The sequence below is a fragment of the Nerophis lumbriciformis genome, linkage group LG07 (genome assembly GCF_033978685.3).
Source record: "Nerophis lumbriciformis linkage group LG07, RoL_Nlum_v2.1, whole genome shotgun sequence".
In the NCBI taxonomy this organism is placed as follows: domain Eukaryota; kingdom Metazoa; phylum Chordata; class Actinopteri; order Syngnathiformes; family Syngnathidae; genus Nerophis; species Nerophis lumbriciformis.
Window position 1 is genome coordinate 33381363 of NC_084554.2, and position 21138 is coordinate 33402500.

The 21138-nt window shown below is 39.1% G+C and overlaps 1 protein-coding gene across 1 annotated transcript in view; it reads left to right on the top strand.

Moving 5' to 3' along the window:
* The first annotated feature begins 654 nt into the window (after window positions 1-654).
* The window catches only part of trpa1b (transient receptor potential cation channel, subfamily A, member 1b), a 59800-nt gene continuing 39316 nt past the window's right edge, over window positions 655-21138 (top strand). The window contains exons 1-9 of the mRNA XM_061965425.1: window positions 655-750; window positions 2229-2391; window positions 2479-2654; window positions 8453-8560; window positions 8650-8758; window positions 12716-12861; window positions 13344-13480; window positions 16534-16582; window positions 18196-18295. Of these exons, the coding sequence (XP_061821409.1) occupies window positions 655-750; window positions 2229-2391; window positions 2479-2654; window positions 8453-8560; window positions 8650-8758; window positions 12716-12861; window positions 13344-13480; window positions 16534-16582; window positions 18196-18295 (1084 nt within the window). The remainder of the gene's footprint in view (window positions 751-2228; window positions 2392-2478; window positions 2655-8452; window positions 8561-8649; window positions 8759-12715; window positions 12862-13343; window positions 13481-16533; window positions 16583-18195; window positions 18296-21138) is intronic.

Sequence of the window (21138 nt, forward strand, 5' to 3'; positions counted from 1 at the left end):
GGATCTTTGATCCAAGACACAACTTACATTTAACTAAAATGTTCTTTTCTTTGTGCTCGACAAAAGAAAAGAAGAACCCTCCCGAATTTCAGTGCCTCTCCCTGAGACAACCATTCTCCAAATTCTCCCGATTTCCAGCCGGACTTAAGGCACGCCCCCTCCCGGTCCGTGCGGATCTGAGTGGGGACAGCCTGTCATCACGTCCGCTTGGCCAACCAAAAAGTAACCACAGAACACTATACCGTATAGTCGTATAGTGTTCTGTGGTTACTTTTTGGTTGGCCAACGGTTTACGTTGTATTGCGAATCAACAAAAGTCGGGAAACACTGATATTGTTATTAAAACACTCAAATGGTGTACAATGACAATTTGCTTCAATCTCACCCACCCAGGACCACCAGCTGAAACAAGCCCCCCACATAATTGCTTTTCTCAACAACCCCAACCTCCCGGATCTGAATGCCCTTCCGGGTAAGGACAAAGTCATCTGGGCCAATTTCCCCTCAAGACTCGGCTTAAGGCCTTATCTACCCTCTCAGCCACGTCCTTGCTAATGTACAGCAGGATGGAGACACGGCGCGATACTGTACATCCTGATATGGTTTGTCTTTCCGTCCTCACAGGGGCCGACGGTGCTGATTGGCAGCTGAGTGATGAACTTCGGCAGGGAGGTGGCCCGAATGACAAGTTGTTATACATATGTAATAGAAGATGACGATACAGCCATGGCGTGTCTAAATGTCTTTGAGGTTAGGCTGTAATACACCGTTGATTACTTTCTTTATATACAAGATATCTTCTAGAGGTGCACAATATTGCAAATCCATCCAATACCAATTAAATACAGGAACAACGTCGCCTATACCGATACTTTTATTGTAAAAATAACAATATCAAAAAAATATTCCCTTATTTCACCCAGAATTGTTTGAGCATAATAAATTACACAGTGTAAAATAAGTAGACAAAAGCAATAATTAATTCTGTATTGGCTTATAGTGTTTGTAAATAATTTAGCAATATATATATATATATATGTAATATATTTACAAACACAACACTTTTAGTAAGATAAATATATTTTATAGTATTACAGGGATGAAGATGGATATTTGTCTCTTAACATTGCTGGAATTAAGTTGTATTTCACGAGAAAAAGTTACATAGACCTATTATAAGGAAATAATAGTAATTATAGAAAAAAAGTTGTATTATAATATATTATATTTTAATATTATTACGACTAATATCAAAAGAATTACAATAGGAATTAAGTTTCATTTTCCAGGGCAATAAGTTCATATAATTAAAAAAATGTATATAACTGGGTGTACCCTCTTGTCCAAAATCAGCTGTGATAAGCTCCAGTTTACCTGTGATCCTAATGAGGTATAGAAAATGGATGCATGGATGTATTATGAAAAAATCAAAAAAAAATCATGGGAATGAAGTCATACTTTGTATATTATATTTTATCATTCTATATAAAGTATGTATATCTATAACTACTACCGTATTTTTCGGAGTATAAGTCGCACCGGAGTATAAGTCGCACCTGCCGAAAATGCATAATAAAGAAGGAAAAAAACATATAAGTCGAACTGGAGCGCGGTCAAACTATGAAAAAAACTGCGACTTATAGTCCGAAAAATACGGTACTTATAATATTACAGGAATAAAGACCCATTTTTATTTTAATATTACAGGAATAAAATTGCATTTCACAAAAAAAGGTCTTGTAATATTACAAGATAAAAGTCATGCATTACGACAAAGAAGTATTCTCGATGGTAGAACATCATATTTTAGCCTACGTGATATTATATCATCTTATATTAGTATAACTACCATTACAAAAATAAAGACAGATTGTTCTTTTGATATTACAGGAATTAAGCTGTACTTTTTGAAAAAAGTACAGCTATTATGACAGCAAAGTTACATACTGTGAACACAAATATATACAAATTTAATAGGAATAAAGTCATACTTTTATGAGAAAAAGACTAATGAAATATAAATTTAAAAAAAAAGTGATATGTGAATAGTCATTGTGTATATTTTTATATTACAAAAAAGTTGTATTCTCCACAAATTTATAACTATACAACATATTTGTCCCCAAGCAAATGTAAACTTACCCAAATTAAAAATTAATAAAAACCACACAAACAAATAATAATACAACAGTAGATAATAAATATGTGTACGTAATGCCATGTGCTAGTTGGCCGAGAAGGGTGACCAGGCTCTGCTGGAGAACCTGGTGAGGAAGAACCCTGAGGTCCTAAGTGAGAAAGATGAGAACGAAGCAAGTCCCGTTCATCACGCCTCCGCGGGCGGCCATGTCGCCCTCATCCAATTAATCAGCGCTGTCATGGGCCCGCATGGTACTTCATCCGTCTCCATTGGTCATGAAAGTGTATCGACCATTTTAATATATTAACTGCACTTATGTCCACATCCTCCCTCTAAAGTTCTCAACAGCTGCGACGTGCACGGCAACGTGCCCCTTCACTGGGCCGTGGACAAGAACAAGGCGGAGAGCTGCACGGCTCTAATGGAACTGGGGGCCGCGCCGAACATCCTCAACAAGGCCCTGCTGTCCCCTCTGCACTTGGCTATCAGCAAGGGACACAACAATCTGGTGGAGGTGAACTCACACACCTGTTATAGGGACTCCCTTGTGCAAAACACATCTATGTACTACATGAACAAATTATGAATAGTGCTAATGGCGTGCAGAGTCAGTTCGGCAGACGGCAATCCCAGCTGACATTGGGTGAGAGGCAGGCGACAACTTAGACAGGTAGGATCGCGGGGGGCAGCAGCCTAAGCAGGGAAGCCCAGACTTCCCTCTCCCCAGCCACTTCGTCCAGCTACTCCCGGGGGATCCCGAGGCGTTCCCAGGCCAGCCGGGAGACATAGTCTTCCCAACGTGTCCTGGGTCTTCCCCGTGGCCTCCTACCGGTCGATTGGGCCCGAAACACCTCTCTAGGGAGGCGTTCAGGTGGCATCCTGACCAGATGCCCGAACCACATCATCTGGCTCCTCTCGATGGGGAGGAGCAGCGGCCACCAGGCGGAGGAAACTAATTTTGGCCGCTTGTACCCGTGATCTTGTCCTTTCGGTCATAACCCAAAGCTCATGACCATAGGTGAGGATGGGAACGTAGATCGACCGGTAAATTGAGAGCTTTGCCTTCCGGCTCAGCTCCTTCTTCACCACAACGGATCGATACAGCGTCCGCATTACTGAAGACGCCGCACCGATACGCCTGTTGATCTCACGATCCACTCTTCCCTCACTCGTGAAAAAGACTCCGAGGTACTCAAACTCCTCCACTTGGGGCAATATTTTTGCCCATGAGCCTTGGCGGAGTCCAACCCTCAATGGAAACGGGTCCGACTTACTGCCGACAATGCGGACCAAGCTCTGACACTGATCATACAGGGAGCGGACCGCCACAATCAAACAGTCCGATACCCCATACTCTCTGAGCACTCCCCACAGGACTTCCACGGTGGAATGCCTTCTCCAAGTCCACAAAACACATATAGACTGGTTGGGCAAACTCCCATGCACCCTCAGGGACCCTGTTGAGAGTATGGAGCTGGTCCACAGTACCACAAACAGGACAAAAACCACACTGTTCCTCCTGAATCCGAGGTTTGACTATCCAACGTAGCCTCCTCTCCAGTACACCTGAATAGACCTTACCACCTGAATAGACCTTACCGGGAAGGCTGAGGAGTGTGATCCCACGATAGTTAGAACACACCCTCTGGTTCCCCTTCTTAAAGAGAGGAACCACCACCCCGGTCTGCCAATCCAGAGGTACCGCCCCCGATGTCCACGCGATGCTGCAGAGTCTTGTCAACCAAGACAGCACCACAGCATCCAGAGCCCTAAGGAACTCCAGGCGGATCTCATCTACCCCCGGGGCCTTGCCACTGAGGAGCTTTTTAACTACCTCAGCAACCTCAGCCCCAGAAATAGGAGAGCCCACCACAGATTCCCCAGGCACTGCTTCCTCATTGGAAGACGTGTTGGTGGGATTGAGGAGGTCTTCGAAGTATTCCCTCCACCGATCCACAACATCCGCAGTCGAGGTCAGCAGAACACTATCCCCACCATACAGTGCACTGCTTCCCCTTCCTGAGGCGGCGGATGGTGGTCCAGAATCGCTTCGAAGCCGTCTGGAAGTCGTTTTCCATGGCTTCCCCGAACTCCTCCCATGAGTTTTTGCCAGTCCAAATAATATAGCTGTGGAAGTTCAATAATAAGTTTGCTTGAATCACATTAAGAATGTCTAAGACTACTACACCCCCATATTAAAAATATAGAAATATTGCCATGACTGTGGTGCATTCAAGGACCCTTACAATTAGTTGCGTCACTAGTTTTTTTTAAAGGGCTCATATTAGGTATTTTTTTCTATTTTTACAACACTTTATTGTGGTCTACATAACATGTAATGATGGTTATTTGGTCAAAATTTTGCACAGATTTTGCAGTAAAGACCTATCTTTAAGCCCCTTCTGGGCTGAATTATTAGATGCAAATGAAGCCCTCCTTACCATGCCCCCACACACTGAGTGAACCTATGTCCCTGCTGGGGCAGCCTCATTTTTGTTTTTGTTTTGCAAAGACCGTATGGAATATAGAAATCGGTGATCGTCACCAGCATATCTAGTTTTTAATTGACTTTCACCACACCACAACATCACATATGATATAGCGAGAACAGCGGCTCACCATGTTCTGTAGTCGGCTCAAGCAGGAGATGATGCGGGCAGAAGAGAGAAAGGAAAGAAGCCGTACTGCAAATCTCATACGATACGCTGGCTAAGGTTATACTTCAACCGAGTCTTTATCGTTCCAATTCTATATCCGAGACGTATACATGTGTAAAATGACAATAAAATGTTTTTCTATTCTATATTATGTCAATACTTTTACTACACTGTTGATTCAAAACCTTGTAAACAATAGAGGCTCGAGCCGACTACGCCATGTGTGATATCGGATTATATTACTAGGTGTCATTGCCAAACACAGGAGGCACTGAGCCAATTAAAAGTCGTTTTTAAGAAAATCATTCTTTGTTTTCGCTATTGTCATACAGTAGAAGGCTACGCTAGCCATACAACAACTCAAGCCAACATTGCTAATGTATCATTCAGACATTGCCACGAATCATAACAGTTCAAAGTAAAGCACTTTTTACTTCAGCTAAGACTGAAAGTTTGTGTAGTGATTTGTGCTGGTTAAAGCAACCAACAACAGAGCATTTTCCTTCATTCGGTTTCATTGTTGACATGTTGTGGTACACCTGGACCTACCTAAATTAAAAATGGATAACTTGCACACTGACAAAGCTTAACCTATTTTTACTATAACAATCTACAAGGTTAATATAGCTGGCTTCTCTTTCTTCCCCTCTATTTATCTGCTTTCTTTTGTATCTCTAGTTATCATTACATATATGTATTGTTGCATTTGAACAACTGTATTGTTGATAATAGAGGTAAATTATTGGTATTATATCAATAGTCCTATTTCTATTGGTATGTGTTTTTCTCCATTTGTAGTGTAATAATGTTCATTGTCATTTCTGTATTATTTATTTCACTAACTGCTTTTTTGCTATCACTTTTACCATCATATTTGTACATATCCTATTTGCTGATGTTGTTCTGTTGTTGTTGTTATTGTTGTGTTTGCTGTTGTTTTTGTCTCTCTGTCTTATCCCCCTCTTGTCCGCACAATTTCCCCCTATGTCTTCCTTTTTTTCTCTTTCTATCCCCTCTTGCTCCGGCCCGACTGCACCAAATGATAATATAAATACAGTTAATAAAGTCAAATACAAATAAGGCAACAAGAGAAGTATCCTACACTTCTCTTTTGTAAAGTAAATCTGAACAGCCGATATGAGCATCTACATCAACTATATGATTTGCCTGAGAAGCTGGACAGGACAAAAAAAAAAAAAAAGACAGGGGGAGAAAACATAAGAGATGTAATAATACAAACCCCATTTCCATATGAGTTGGGAAATTGTGTTAGATGTAAATATAAACGGAATACAATGATTAGCAAATCATTTTCAACCCATATTCAATTGAATGCACTACAGAGACAAGATATTTGATGTTCAAACTCATAAACTTTTTTTTTTTTTTGCAAATAATAATTAACTTAGAATTTCATGGCTGCAACACGTGCCAAAGTAGTTGGGAAAGGGCATGTTCACCACTGTGTTACATGGCCTTTCCTTTTAACAACACTCAGTAAACGTTTGGGAACTGAGGAGACACATTTTTTAAGCTTCTCAGGTGGAATTCTTTCCCATTCTTGCTTGATGTACAGCTTAAGTTGTTCAACAGTCCGGGGGTCTGCGTTGTGGTATTTTAGGCTTCATAATGCACCACACATTTTCAATGGGAGACAGGTCTGCACTACAGGCAGGCCAGTCTAGTACCCGCACTCTTTTACTATGAAACCACATTGATGTAACACGTGGCTTGGCATTGTCTTGCTGAAATAAGCAGGGGCGTCCATGGTAACGTTGCTTGGATGGCAACATATGTTGCTCCAAAACCTGTATGTACCTTTCAGCATTAATGGCGCCTTCACAGATGTGTAAGTTACCCATGTCTTGGGCACTAATACACCCCGATACCATCACAGATGCTGGCTTTTCAACTTTGCGCCTATAACAATCCGGATGGTTCTTTTCCTCTTTGGTCCGGAGGACACGACGTCCACAGTTTCCAAAAATACATTTGAAATGTGGACTCGTCAGACCACAGAACACTTTTCCACTTTGTATCAGTCCATCTTAGATGAGCTCAGGCCCAGCGAAGCCGACGGCGTTTCTGGGTGTTGTTGATAAACGTTTTTTGCCATGCATAGGAGAGTTTTAACTTAAACTTACAGATGTAGCGACCAACTGTAGTTACTGACAGTGGGTTTCTGAAGTGTTCCTGAGCCCATGTGGTGATATCCTTTACACACTAATGTCGCTTGTTGATGCAGTACAGCCTGAGGGATCGAAGGTCACAGGCTTAGCTGCTTACGTGCAGTGATTTCTCCAGATTCTCTGAACCCTTTGATGATATTACAGACCACAGATGGTGAAATCCCTAAATTCCTTGCAATAGCTGGTTGAGAAAGGTTTTTCTTAAACTGTTCAACAATTTGCTCACGCATTTGTTGACAAAGTGGTGACCCTCGCCCCATCCGTGTTTGTGAATGACTGAGCATTTCATGGAATCTACTTTTATACCCAATCATGGCACCCACCTGTTCCCAATTTGCCTGCTCACCAGTGGGATGTTCCAAATAAGTATTTGATGAGCATTCCTCAACTTTATCAGTATTTATTGCCACCTTTCCCAACTTCTTTGTCACGTGTTGCTGGCATCAAATTCTAAAGTTAATGATTATTTGCAAAAAAAAAAATGTTTATCAGTTTGAACATCAAATATGTTGTCTTTGTAGCATATTCAACTGAATATGGGTTGAAAATGATTTGCAAATCATTGTATTCCGTTTATATTTACATCTAACACAATTTCCCAACTCATATGGAAACGGGGTTTGTAAAATAATAAAAGAGTAAAGGAAACTTGACAGATTTAGAAACAGATTGATTCATAATCATAATTATTTAAATTCATATTTTGACCACTTTATATAAAATGTGGGGTATTTTTTTTTTTTTTTTTTTAAACAAAACCAATCGATTTCAAAGGTGTATCTAGATATGTTGTAGGTTAAGATTAATCCCATCTTTTTAAAAAAAATCAAAAACCTAATTAAGGTTTTAACCGGTGCTGTGAAATAATTGGTTACACTTTTTAATTTGGATTAATCATGATTAATCACAGGTTATTACTTGCTTGCATCATTTAAATTAACTTTAAAAAACACCACAATATTTGGACACAAATGCAATTTTATTGTCGGAATGTCCTAAAGGAACCTTTTTAAAACGTTTTAATTAAATGCACATGCAGTAATGTATTTGCGTACATCTTGGTAACATCCTGTCTGATTATATTAACAAGTGAAATTTGCCAGCGAGCACACCAGTTGGAGTCTCCTCACTCATCTTTGACCTGACCACTGATCATACAACAATCATAGAGAATGTCAAGTGAAAATAGATTGCGGGATTAATCTGAATATGTACATGATTGAAGCAATATTTTGTTGTGATTAATCATGAGTTAACTCGTTATTTTTGACAGGCCATGTGTTTTAAAAAGTTAATTTAAACAAAATCCGTGCAATTATTATTTTTTTCAGTGCATGTAAACATATCAAGTGTGTACGGGGTGGCCACTTTGGGTTTATAATGGTATGGGGGGGCCCTTTAGGAGTATTGTGTATGGCGGCTCACACACCTGGCTGTGACTAAAAGTGAACTGTTGGTCCTCGCAGCTTCTGCTCTCCTACAGCACAGTAGATTACAACCAGTCAGGAGATCTTGGCAACACTCCTTGCATGATGGCCTGCTCCCTCAACAACTGTAACGCTCTCAGCTTGTTGGTAAGCACCCAAAGACTCCCATTGGACATTCCTGCATGCATGCACCCAGTGCCTGTCCAACAAATAAACATCTGTACTGTCTCTTAAAGATAAAGCACGGAGCGCGGCTCTGCCAGCAGAACAAGCTGGGGCATTTTGCAGTGCATGCCGCTGCCTTCGCAGGAGCAAGGAAGGCCATGGAAGTCGTCCTGAAGGCCGGTATGACAAACAAGAGCGATGTGGATGAAAACAATCATTTTAACTACAGTGACATTTCAGAAAGAACCATGTTTGCAAATAGAAGTCGAAATTTCACTATGAAGCGGTAAAACCTTATGACTTTTTGCACCCAAAATTATACATCTCATATTTTATATGAGTGGAAAGTGATGTAAATAAATAGAATATGCATAATTAATTTTGCATTAACATTTTAAATGAATGATACAAATAAGGGGGAATAAATGTGTTTTTCAAAACTGCTAAAAAATAAATAACTGTAGTTACAGTATATTAAAGACAAACGTGAAATGTCATGATATAAAAAAAAGTTTAATATTCTGGGAATCAAGTCACATTTCTATGAGGAAACGACTCATGATATTATAAAAAATAAAGTCAGAGAACATTCTTTGTAATATTTTTATATAAATAGTTTTATTTAAGAAGATGTATAGTCATATTTAAAAAATAAAAATGTTGTATATAATGTATATATACTACACAATATATATGTATTAATATGGGAATAAAACCATATTTTAATTCGTTTTTTAATTGTATTTTTTTAAAGCTAATTAAAAACATTCATAATTAAACTGAATTAGCTATAATCAGGAATAATTACACTTATATTTATTATAAATTAAATTGTAGAAATTTAAAAAAGGTTTTGTTTGAAATTGTCACTTTGAAAAAATACAAGGACAAACTCTTTAAGCGTCTTTTTACTTATTTTACAAAAATATGTTAAAACATTTTATTACTATAACATGGTTGTATTTTACAAACGATATTGGAATATTGTAAGAATAAAGGTTAAAATAATTTTGAAATGTTGTAAAAAAGTCTTAACTGCAATATTATTTAGCAATTAATGTAATTCTAAAAAAAAATTAAGTGATACCAAAATATTGCTGTAATTTACAAGAAATATGTTGGAATATTGTAAAACCAAAAATTTTAAAAACATTTAAAAAAATTGTGTAACTATGAGGGAAATAAAGTTTTACAGCAATACTAGTTTGAGTTGGAAAAAAAAAGAACAAAGTTGTGCATTTATGAGAAAAGTGCTAGCAATATATTGTTGTAATTTACACAAAAAATGTTGGAATATTGTGAGAATAAAGTTGCCTGTCAGACGGGGGTCGACGCCTCAGGCTACTGCATCCGAACTGCGTGTCTGGAGCTCCTGGGTCCCGCTGTCCATCCCTTCCGGGTGCCCGTCTTGGTTGGGGCCTGTTGGGCCTAGTCCCTGCGTCTATTGTGGTAGCTGGTGCTGGAAGGTATTCCGAGGTGCTGCGAGTCGGCCAGTTGCTGGGGTAGTGACCTTGTTTGTCAGCATGTCTGTGATCTTCTTTTAATTCTTTTTTTTTTAATTAATTAATTAATTAATTTATTAATTTATTTATTTTTTAATATATTTTATTAATATTATTTTTTAATTTTCCCCTCCCTCAGGGGGGGGGCTCGGCGGGGCGGTTGCTGGTTGTTCCATCTCCATCGTTGGGGTCCCTGCGGGTGGGGTGGGTGGTTCCCGTGGCCCTGTGCCTGGGTGGTCCTGCGGCGGCCGGTTTGGGTGGGGTGGCCGGGGGCTGGCCTCGCCGCGCTCTCCGGGGGTGGGGGGTGGGCTCGTGGGGGCCCGGTTGCCGGTGGGGCGGGGGCGGTCTTCCCGTCCGGTTGCGGGGAGTCTCTGGGTCCCTCGGGCGGGGCGTCTCGCCTTTCTGCCCGTGTGGGGTGTGGTCTCTCGCTGGCTTGGGGTCTGGCTGTCCCCTGCTTTTCTCGTGCCCTGTCCTCTGCCGGGTGCGTCTGTCTGCGGCCTGCTGCTGGCCCTTGTGGGCGGTACGGTGGGTCGGGCTCTGGGGTTCCTGTCGCTGGCCGGCTTGGCTGCGTGGGGGCGGTGGTCCCTGGTTCCCTGGGCACCACGCCTCCTGTTTGTGGGTTGGGCTCTCGGGGGTGATGGGGCCGTGCTCTGGCTCCCACGCACTCTGGGAGTCGAATGTATTGTACATGCAAATTCACATATGCTCACATACGTACATAGGTACCTACGCTCCCACATACATACACAAATACAGTACATATTTACCTACCTAATGTTCGTACATCCACACGCACATTCAATATACAAACATACACATACACATACTGTACATATACATTCACTGTACAAACACATATACACATTCTGTACATATACATTCATTGTACAAACACATATACACATTCTGTACATATACAAGTACATATGCATACTTACACTCATGCACATAATCACGTTGCATCAAACATATATTAACGTTGTTGCCCTAGGGTAAACTGGGTGTAACACATGGCACACTGACAAAGCTTAACCTATTGTGACTATAACAATCTACAAGGTTAATGTAGGTTGCTTCTCTTTCTCCCCCTCCATTTTTCTGCATTCTTTCGTATCTCAAGTTATCATTACGTATATGTATTGTTGCATTTAAACAACTGTATTGTTGATAATAAAGGTAAATTATTGGTATTGTTCATTATCAATAGCGCTATTTCTATTGGTATTTGTATTGATCCATTTGTAGTGTAATAATGCTCATGGTTATTTCTGTATTATTTTTTATTTTTCGCTAACTGCTTATTTGCTATTACTTTTACCATCATATTTGTACATGTCATATTTGCTGATGTTGCTCTATTGTTGTTGTTGTTGTTGTTTGCTGTTGTTGTTTTTGTCTCTCTGTCTAATCCCCCTCTTGTCCCCACAATTTCCCCCTCTGTCTTCTTTTTTTTTCTCTTTCTATCCCCTCCTGCTCCGGCCCGGCTGCACTAAATGATAATATAAATACATTTAATAAAGTCAAATACAAATAAGGCAACAAGAGAAGTATCCTACACTTCTCTTTTGTAAAGTAAATCTGAACAGCCGACATGGGCATCTACATCAACTATATGATTTGCCTGAGAAGCTGGACAGGACATAAAAAAATAAAAATAAAAAAATAAAAAAAATAAAAATAAAAAAAAATAAGAAGATGTATAGTCATATTTAAAAAATAAAAATGTTGTATATAATGTATATATACTACACAATATATATGTATTAATATGGGAATAAAACCATATTTTAATTCGTTTTTTAATTGTATTTTTTTAAAGCTAATTAAAAACATTCATAATTAAACTGAATTAGCTATAATCAGGAATAATTACACTTATATTTATTATAAATTAAATTGTAGAAATTTAAAAAAGGTTTTGTTTGAAATTGTCACTTTGAAAAAATACAAGGACAAACTCTTTAAGCGTCTTTTTACTTATTTTACAAAAATATGTTAAAACATTTTATTACTATAACATGGTTGTATTTTACAAACGATATTGGAATATTGTAAGAATAAAGGTTAAAATAATTTTGAAATGTTGTAAAAAAGTCTTAACTGCAATATTATTTAGAAATTAATGTAATTCTAAAAAAAAATTAAGTGATACCAAAATATTGCTGTAATTTACAAGAAATATGTTGGAATATTGTAAAACCAAAAATTTTAAAAACATTTAAAAAAATTGTGTAACTATGAGGGAAATAAAGTTTTACAGCAATACTAGTTTGAGTTGAAAAAAAAAAGAACAAAGTTGTGCATTTATGAGAAAAGTGATAGCAATATATTGTTGTAATTTACACAAAAAATGTTGGAATATTGTGAGAATAAAGTTGAAAAAAGGGGGAAAACTCTAATGAAAAACAATTAATTTAAAAAAACATTCTCAGAGGCAGAACAGCTGAAGAAATACGAAGAAAATACATCTTTTTCCAAATCTGTTAAGATAAGTTTCATGGCAGAATGAGTTGATTTGTAGTTCCTGCCGCACAATGTCAGAGTGAACACAATCTGCGGTGAACTTAAAACTCCTCAAACAATATTTTGTTCAGGTCCTAACACTATTACATGTTATTTGATTATCTACCAACAGGAGAGGAGCTGGGCTACTTCAGTGAAAACCACATTAACTACGTCGACAAATCCAACAGCAGTCCTCTCCATCTGGCCGTGAGAGGCGGAAACATCGAGACAATCCGTTTCTGCATCAGCAGAGGGGCCAAAATGGACCAGCAACAGGTTGATAAATCCAACTTTGTGAAATGATTTGTGTCGCTTTCCTTTTCTTTTTGCCTTAATCGAGCTGCAGCCCTCCCCTGCTAGAAGTGTTGCACAGCAAAATAATGGTGTCCATCTGCTAGTGACGTTCACGTCTATCCAGAGTTGGATCAGGAGCATAGAGAGTGCAGACGGCTGGCTAAATTGTTACAAATTACCTCCACTTACACTGTGGAACAATCATTGGCCTCCTCCTGCCAGTTCTGGTTATCTCATTAAAGGCTTGTGTTACACATCCCAAGCAAGTCTGGGAGATACTTTACTAAGTACGAGCGTGTGTGTGTGTGTGTGTGTGTGTGTGTGTGTGTGTACGCTAAGTTCTGCTCTGTCAAACTCAATATGTCACAGTGTTGGGCGTAATCTCATTGGAGGATCTTTTGATCATTAGAGTGTTATATTGCTTACTAATTGTTTTATGCGTATGTTTGCTGGTGTGCATGCAGCACGACAAGTCGACGCCGCTTCATTTGGCGTGCACCCAGGGCGCCATCGAGGTGGTCAAACTGATGCTATGCTCCCACACCCGAGTGGAGGAGATCATTAACCTCAAGGATGGGGGATGTCAGACGCCTCTACACAGGTGGGCGTAGCATACCTCTTCACTCTGGAATAACTATCACACGTACTTTTATGTGTTTTATATCTAGACGGACGCATAAACGAGTGTAAGAGGTCGGCGTCTCCCATAGTCGCCGAGCACGTGATCTAAAAGAGCAAATAACCATTGAGGTCTATTGTTAGAGCCAAGTTCAAAAAGCATTGTGGCTGTAGGAAACCTCCTGATGTAGTATTTACAAACTCAGCAAGATGGCAGTAGCATTAGCAGTCAGCACCTAGCAGCAACAGAAACAAAGGACAAAGACCTAGTGTTGGAAACACGTCCTAAGAAATGAGACGCCACACACACAATAATAACCTGAAAAAAGTGTTCAGGAGCTACAATTGTTATAATAGCTGCGTAAACTAAGTCACCACGAGGAGCAATTTAAAAATAAACAACATTCTAAATATGGCAAATTTAAATTCAGAAAGTAGATTATTAGTTAATCTTTCATGAAATGTAGAACATTGTAGTGACGTTTGCCATAGTTAACTAGCTACAACCGTGTTAGCTACCTCATATATTGAGACATTTTTAAATGAAAGCAACATTCTAAATGCTCATTCTGAAAGTAGATTATCTGTTTAATTGTTCATGAAATATAGTAAATTGCAATACATTCTGTTCTCTGCCAATGTGACATCGTAAGTTTACAAACTACAACCACGTTAGCTAACTCGTACAACGAGCCTTTTTAAAATGAAAGCAACTTTCTAAACATGGCAAATGCTCCTTCTGAAAGTAGATTAGCTGTTTAATCATTCATGAAATGTAGTAAATTGTAGTGAAGTCCGTTAGCTGCTAGTCTGACTTTGTAGTTTAGCTACAGCCACGTTAGATTGCTCGTATGAAGTGGCATTTTAAAATAAAAACACCATTCTAAACTTGGCTAATGTAAATTCTGAAAGAGGTTAGCTGTCAAATTATTGAGGAAATGCAGTAAATTGTTGTGAAGTTCGTATGCTGCAACACCATCGTAGTTTACTAGCTACAGCCATGTTAGCTGGCTAATGTGACTAGCCAATTTCAAATAAAAACAACATTCCCACAATGACTAATGGGAATTCGGAGAGTAGACTAGCTGTCATATCATTCATGAAATGTAGTCAATTGGAGTACAGTTTGATTGTTGCTATGCCATCATAGTTTTCTAGATACAGCCACGTTAGCTAGCTTGTATGGCGAGTCATTTAAAAAATAAAAACAACATTCTAAAAATGCCTAATTGAAATTCTGAAAGTAAATACCTATCTAATCATTTATGAGTGTAGTCAATGGTAGTCAAATCTTTCTGCTGCTATACCATTGTGGTTTACTAGTTCTAGCCACGTTAGCTAACTTGAATGATGAGCCATTTTAAAATAAAAACACTCTAAATATGGCCAATTTTAATTCTGAAAGTAGAATAGCCGTCTAATCATTCGGGAAATGTCGTAAATTGTGGTGAGGTTTGCAAGGTTCTATGCCGTTGTAGTTTACTAGCTGCAGCCACATTAGCTCGCTTGTATAAAAAAACATTTTCAAATAAAGAATAATTCTAAACATGGATCATGTTAATTCTTAAATAGATTAGCAGTCAAATCGTTCATGAAATGTGGTAAATCGTAGTAAAGTTTGTTTGCTGCTCTGACATTGTTTGCCGCGTTAGTTAGCTTATACTGTATTGTAAGCCATTTTGAAATAAAAAGATCAATTTATACATGGCTAATGTAAATTCTGATAGTAGATTAGCTGTTTCATTGTTCATGAAATGTGTTCGATTGTAGTTAAGAACTCTGTTTACTGCTATGACATCAGTTCATTGCTACAGCTGCATTGACTAGCTTGTATAACGAGTCATTTAAAAATAACATTCTAAACATAGAAAATGGAAATTCTAAAAGTAGTGTAGTGCTCAATCATTCATGAAAGGTAGTAACTTGTGGTGAAGTCTGTTTGCTGACATTGTATATGTTAGCTAACTTGTATCACAAGCCATTTTAGAACAAAAACAACATTCTATACATGGCTAATGTAAATTCTGAGGGTAAATTGTAGTGAAGTCCGTTTGCTGCTAGCTCGTTAGCTAGCTCATATGATGAGCTATTTAAAAATTATAATATTCTAAACATGGCTAATGTAAATTTTGAAAGTATACGAGCTGTCTAATCATTCATGAAAAGTAGTCACTTGTAGTGGAGTCCGTATGCTGCTATGGCGTCGTAGTTTAGTAGCTACAGCCACGTTAGCTAACTTGTATGATGAACTATTTTACAATAATAACATTTTAAACATAGAAAATGTACATTCTGAAAGTAGATTAGCTGTCTAATCCTTCATGAAATGAAGTAAATTGTAATTAAGTCCCTTTGCTGCTAATCTGACATCTTAGTTTACTTGCTACAGCCGCATTAGCTAGCTCGTACGACCATCCGTTTTAAAATAAAAACAACATTCTAAAGATGGCTCATGTAAATTCTGAAAGTAGACCAATGTAGTCAAGTATAGTCAAGTCAGTTTCTTGCTATGGCATTGTAGTTCAGTAGCCACAGACGCGTTATCTAACTTGTGACGAGCCATTTTAAAATAAATATAACATTCAAAACATGGCATATTTACGTGGAGTAGCAGAGGATTGAATATGTGATAAAACACGAGTGTCCTCACTATGAAAATCAATTTATGTGCTTTCTGCTTAGCCATATTGTCAGGCCACCAGGTGTGATGGCAACCTCCTCACAACACTTGGTTGCAGGTGTGGTTGGTTTCAAAAGTTAATACTGTACACCCCTTGGCACGGAACGTTTCCCTTAGCCGTAAAAGAGAATAGTGACATCACTTGCTCGACGTGAAAACCGAGGGCAAAGGGCTAAGACAGCGGCAGAATTGGAATCCAGCCGTCATCTGTGGTCCATGCCACTCTACTGTATGAGATGACAAATAAAACACCATCTGCTTGTTATATGACACAAACACAAACAAAAGCTTGACTCCGTACAGTGTATGTACAGTATATTGTTATTACATTACAACACCTGTTTCTCCTTTTGCAGGGCCACAATATTTGACCACGTGGAGCTGGCTGACTACCTCATATCTTTGGTAAACAAGGCTTGCATGCACAAATATCCGCATAAACAAAAGATGATTGGAGCTCTAATAACGCCGTCATCATTAATTCCTCGATGTTTGACTTTATATGCGCAATGCATCATGTACCAAAATGACTTATTACTTATTAACTGTGCAAATGTTACAAGGTGCTGCCAATTACTTCTTGGCCATCTGCCGTGCTTTACAACACTGTGTTGCTAGGGGCAAACACAGGGTTCACCTCTTGGCAAGTCATTACCTGAGCAAACAGAGCAACAGGAAATAATGCTTTGCACGCAGTTGATCTTAAAGGCCTACTGAAATGCGATTTTCTTATTTAAACGGGGATAGCAGGTCCATTCTATGTGTCATACTTGATCATTTTGCGATATTGCCATATTTTTGCTGAAAGGATTTAGTAGAGAACATCGACGATAAAGTTCGCAACTTTTGGTCGCTGATAAAAAAAGCCTTGCCTGTACTGGAAGTAGCAGACGATATGCGCGTGACGTCACAGGTTGTGGAGCTCCTCACATCCGCACATTGTTTACAATCATGGCCACTAGCAGCGAGAGCGATTCGGACCGAGAAAGCGACGATTTCCCCATTAATTTGAGCGAGGATGAAAGATTCGTGGATGAGGAAAGTGAGAGTGAAGGACTAGAGGGCAGTGGGAGCGATTCAGATAGGAAAGATGCTGTGAGAGGCGGGTGGGGCCTGATATTCAGCTGGGAATGACTAAAACAGTAAATAAACACAAGACATACAGTATATATACTCTATTGGCCACAACACAACCAGGCTTATATTTAATATGCCACAAATTAATCCCGCATAACAAACACCTCCCCCCTCCCGTCCATATAACCCGCCAATACAACTCAAACACCTGCACAACACACTCAATCCCACAGCCCAAAGTACCGTTCACCTCCCCAAAGTTCATACAGCCCATATATTTCCCCAAAGTTACGTACGTGACATGCACATGGCGTCATGCACGTACGGGCAAGCGATCAAATGTCCGTGTCTGCGTATCCAACTCAAAGTCCTCCTGGTAAGAGTCTTTGTTGTCCCAGTTCTCCACGGGCCAATGGTAAAGCTTGACTGTCATCTTTCGGGAATGTAAACAATGAAACACCGGCTGTGTTTGTGTTGCTGCAGCCGGCCACAATACACCGCTTCCCACCTACAGCTTTCTTCTTTGCTGTCTCCATTGTTCATTGAACAAATTGCAAAAGATTCACCAACACAGATGTCCAGAATACTGTGGAATTTTGCGATGAAAACAGACGACTTAATAGCTGGCCACCATGCTGTCCCAAAATGTCCTCCACAATCCGTGACGTCACGCGCAGACGTCATCATACCGAGACGTTTTCAGCAGGATATTTTGCGCAAAATTTTAAATCTCACTTTAGTAAGCTAAAACGGCCGTATTGGCATGTGTTGCAATGTTAAGATTTCATCATTGATGTATAAACTATCAGACTGCGTGGTCGGTAGTAGTGGGTTTCAGTAGGCCTTTAAAACAGTGTTGGGATTGCGAGCACGATGCACCAGTTAAAAAGAAGCCATAAGGCGAATGTGTTTCAGAGTGATGATGCAAAGTGTCTCCCCAGGGTGCAGATGTAGACTGTCTTGACTGTAAAGGGAACTCCCCCTTGCTAGTGGCTACAAGCTGCGGCGCATGGAAAACCATGGTGCTGCTCCTGTCAAAAGGTAATGACAGTAGCGCTTTTAGATATGGGCCACATGGGCATTTGCTCAGAGCAGCAGTAGTTCTCTACTGCTTAATGTTTCTAGTACACAAATACAAACAGTAAACCTAATGCAAAAATACACTATATTGCCAAAATTATTTGGCCACCAGCCTTGACTCACATATGAACTTGAAGTGCCATCCCATTCATAACCCATAGGGTTCAATATGATGTCGGTCCACCTTTTGCAGCTATTACAGCTTCAACTCTTCTGGGAAGGCTGTCCACATAGTTGCGGAGTGTATTTATAGGAATTTTCCACCATTCTTCCAAAAGTGCATTGGTGAGGTCACACACTGATGTTGGTCGTGAAGGCCTGGCTCTCAGTCTCCGTTCTAATTCATCCCAAAGGTGTTCTATCGGGTTCAGGTCAGGACTCTGTGCAGGCCAGTCAAGTTAATCCACACCAGACTCTGTCATCCATGTCTTTATGGACCTTGCTTGCTTGTGGCCAGGCCAAGTGATTAGGACACCCGATTCTGATCATTTGAATGGGTGGCCACATACTTTTGGCAATATAGTGTATGTCAAGAATGCATTTCTTTCTAATTTTATGATTTATACAGCTGATGCAAACCCCAAATTCAATGGGGGTGACGTGGCTCAGATGGTAGAGGGGCCATGCCAGCAACTAGAGGGCTCCAGTCACTGCCGTTGTGTCTTTGGACAAGACACTTTACCCACCTTACTGCCAGTGCCACTCACACTGGTTTAAATGTAGCTTAATGATGTAGATAATGGGTTTTCTTTGAGTCTCTAGAGGAAAAGCGCTATATAAATATAATTCACTTCACTACACAATGCAAAATGGTTCCAAAAGTTCAATATTGTTAAGTTCTAGTTCACTGGTTCTCAAACTTTTTTTGTATTAAGTACCACATCATAAAAAAACAACATTATAATGACCAACATTAAAATACAGTCGAGTAGTAGGCCTAAGTATTCATTAAAAACAAGGCAGAGGTTTTATTTATTTAGTTAGTTAGTTAATTATTTCTTCGGTCAATGGCCAACAAAATAAACAAATAGTTTTACATTCATAAATTGACAATTTTACAGACCGAAAGGGTTTAGGCTAAAGTTGAGCACCTATTTCGCCAAACCCTATAAACAATCTCAAATACAAGATGAGCTTCATAGAAATATGACATTTCCTTTACACAACATATTGTAAATACACCTTGTACACAACATAAACACTGTATTTAACAAGTATATTTAATATTTTTGGCCACTGTAATATTACACAGTTTGAACAGTAACACTGTGTTTGAATATAGAAAAAAAACATTGTACTTCAATCAAGTGATTTTTTTTTTTTTTGAGGTACCACAGTTTGAGAATACCTGTTCCAGTTCGTTCCCTATTAAATAAAAATGCACCATGAGCGTCTAATTCACGGATGTGACGTCACGTGCAACAAAGGCATCCAAATATGGTACCATTTGTCGATACTCAGTAGTATCGACAGAATGCAAAACCTATTAAAGTACTTAATTGGCTACACATCCCTAGATACTGGAATTCTTTTTATACTGCGGCGAGTTGAAGTTGAACAGTAAATGGTTAGAAGCAAACTTTCGCTTGTTTAGAGGAAGTAACTGTATCTGAAGGCCATTAGCCATCAAACACTATGTAGTATTATTTTTTTAATGAAATTTTCATTTTTCAAATGACGAGCTTCACTTAAATCTATTTCTGCAGCCTAACAAAAAGTACACTTTGCAAATAGCAGTATAGTCAATTTTTTTATTGGATGTAAATAAAGTAGTTAAAGGATCGATCACTGTCATTTGTTGAATTAATGGCTGCCGAGCAGATGTATAGGCGGTCATGTTTCCCTCCGGATCGAGAAGAAAGTGATGGTCGATTGTCACCATGGTGACAGTGACCATTCTGAAAGACTGTATATAAAATATACAGTGTTTGTTTTGTATGTAATGTTTTATATTTGGTTATTATTTAAAAAAAGACTAATAATTAAATACAACCATGTAAATGTAACGACTTCCATAAAATTGTCAAGACTTGGACTTTGGCGTGGATTGTTTTCCCGAGATGCATAAGAATTGGACCGGACAAGGCGTGAAGTTAAATACATGATTTAATAATAGACTATAAAAAATTATAAACAAAAGGCGCGCACAAGGCGGGGAACAAATTTGGCTAATAAAACAAAACTAGCTCAAAGGCAGAACTATGGAAAAAAAAGGAACAAACAAAAGGCGCTCACAGCGGAGGTACAAAACAGTGGCTTGAATAAACAAAAAACTTACGTGGCAAGAAAAGAGCAGCATGAACTATGACATGGACAGAGTAAGCAGCGTGTCAAGAGTGCAGAGCATGAATGTGATGTTACCAGGCCGACCAACAGAAAATGAAAAGCTTAAATAACACAGACATGATTAACAACAGGTGCGTGAGTGCAAATGAATCAGGTTTGTGACATGAGGACAGGTGAAAACTAATGGGTTGTCATGGAAACAAAACGGGGAGTGAATAAACAGGAACTGACAAAATCCAAAAAAGCCCATGGCCGAACAAAACATGATCACACAGACATGACAAAAATAGGTTGATGGGAAGTGACCACATGCACAGACTGGTCATTATAAAGTGACAATACACCTGGCAAAAAAACGAGAGTCACAATTATTATCATTTGGGGAGATGCCTGATGCTTACCTGCTAAACGCTAAGCACTGACTACATGCGCTCTGAATACGCACTGCTGATTGGCTGTTACCGCTCTGTTTGTAACCAATCAGATGGTTGTGTGGGTGGGACAATGCTGGGTGCTGT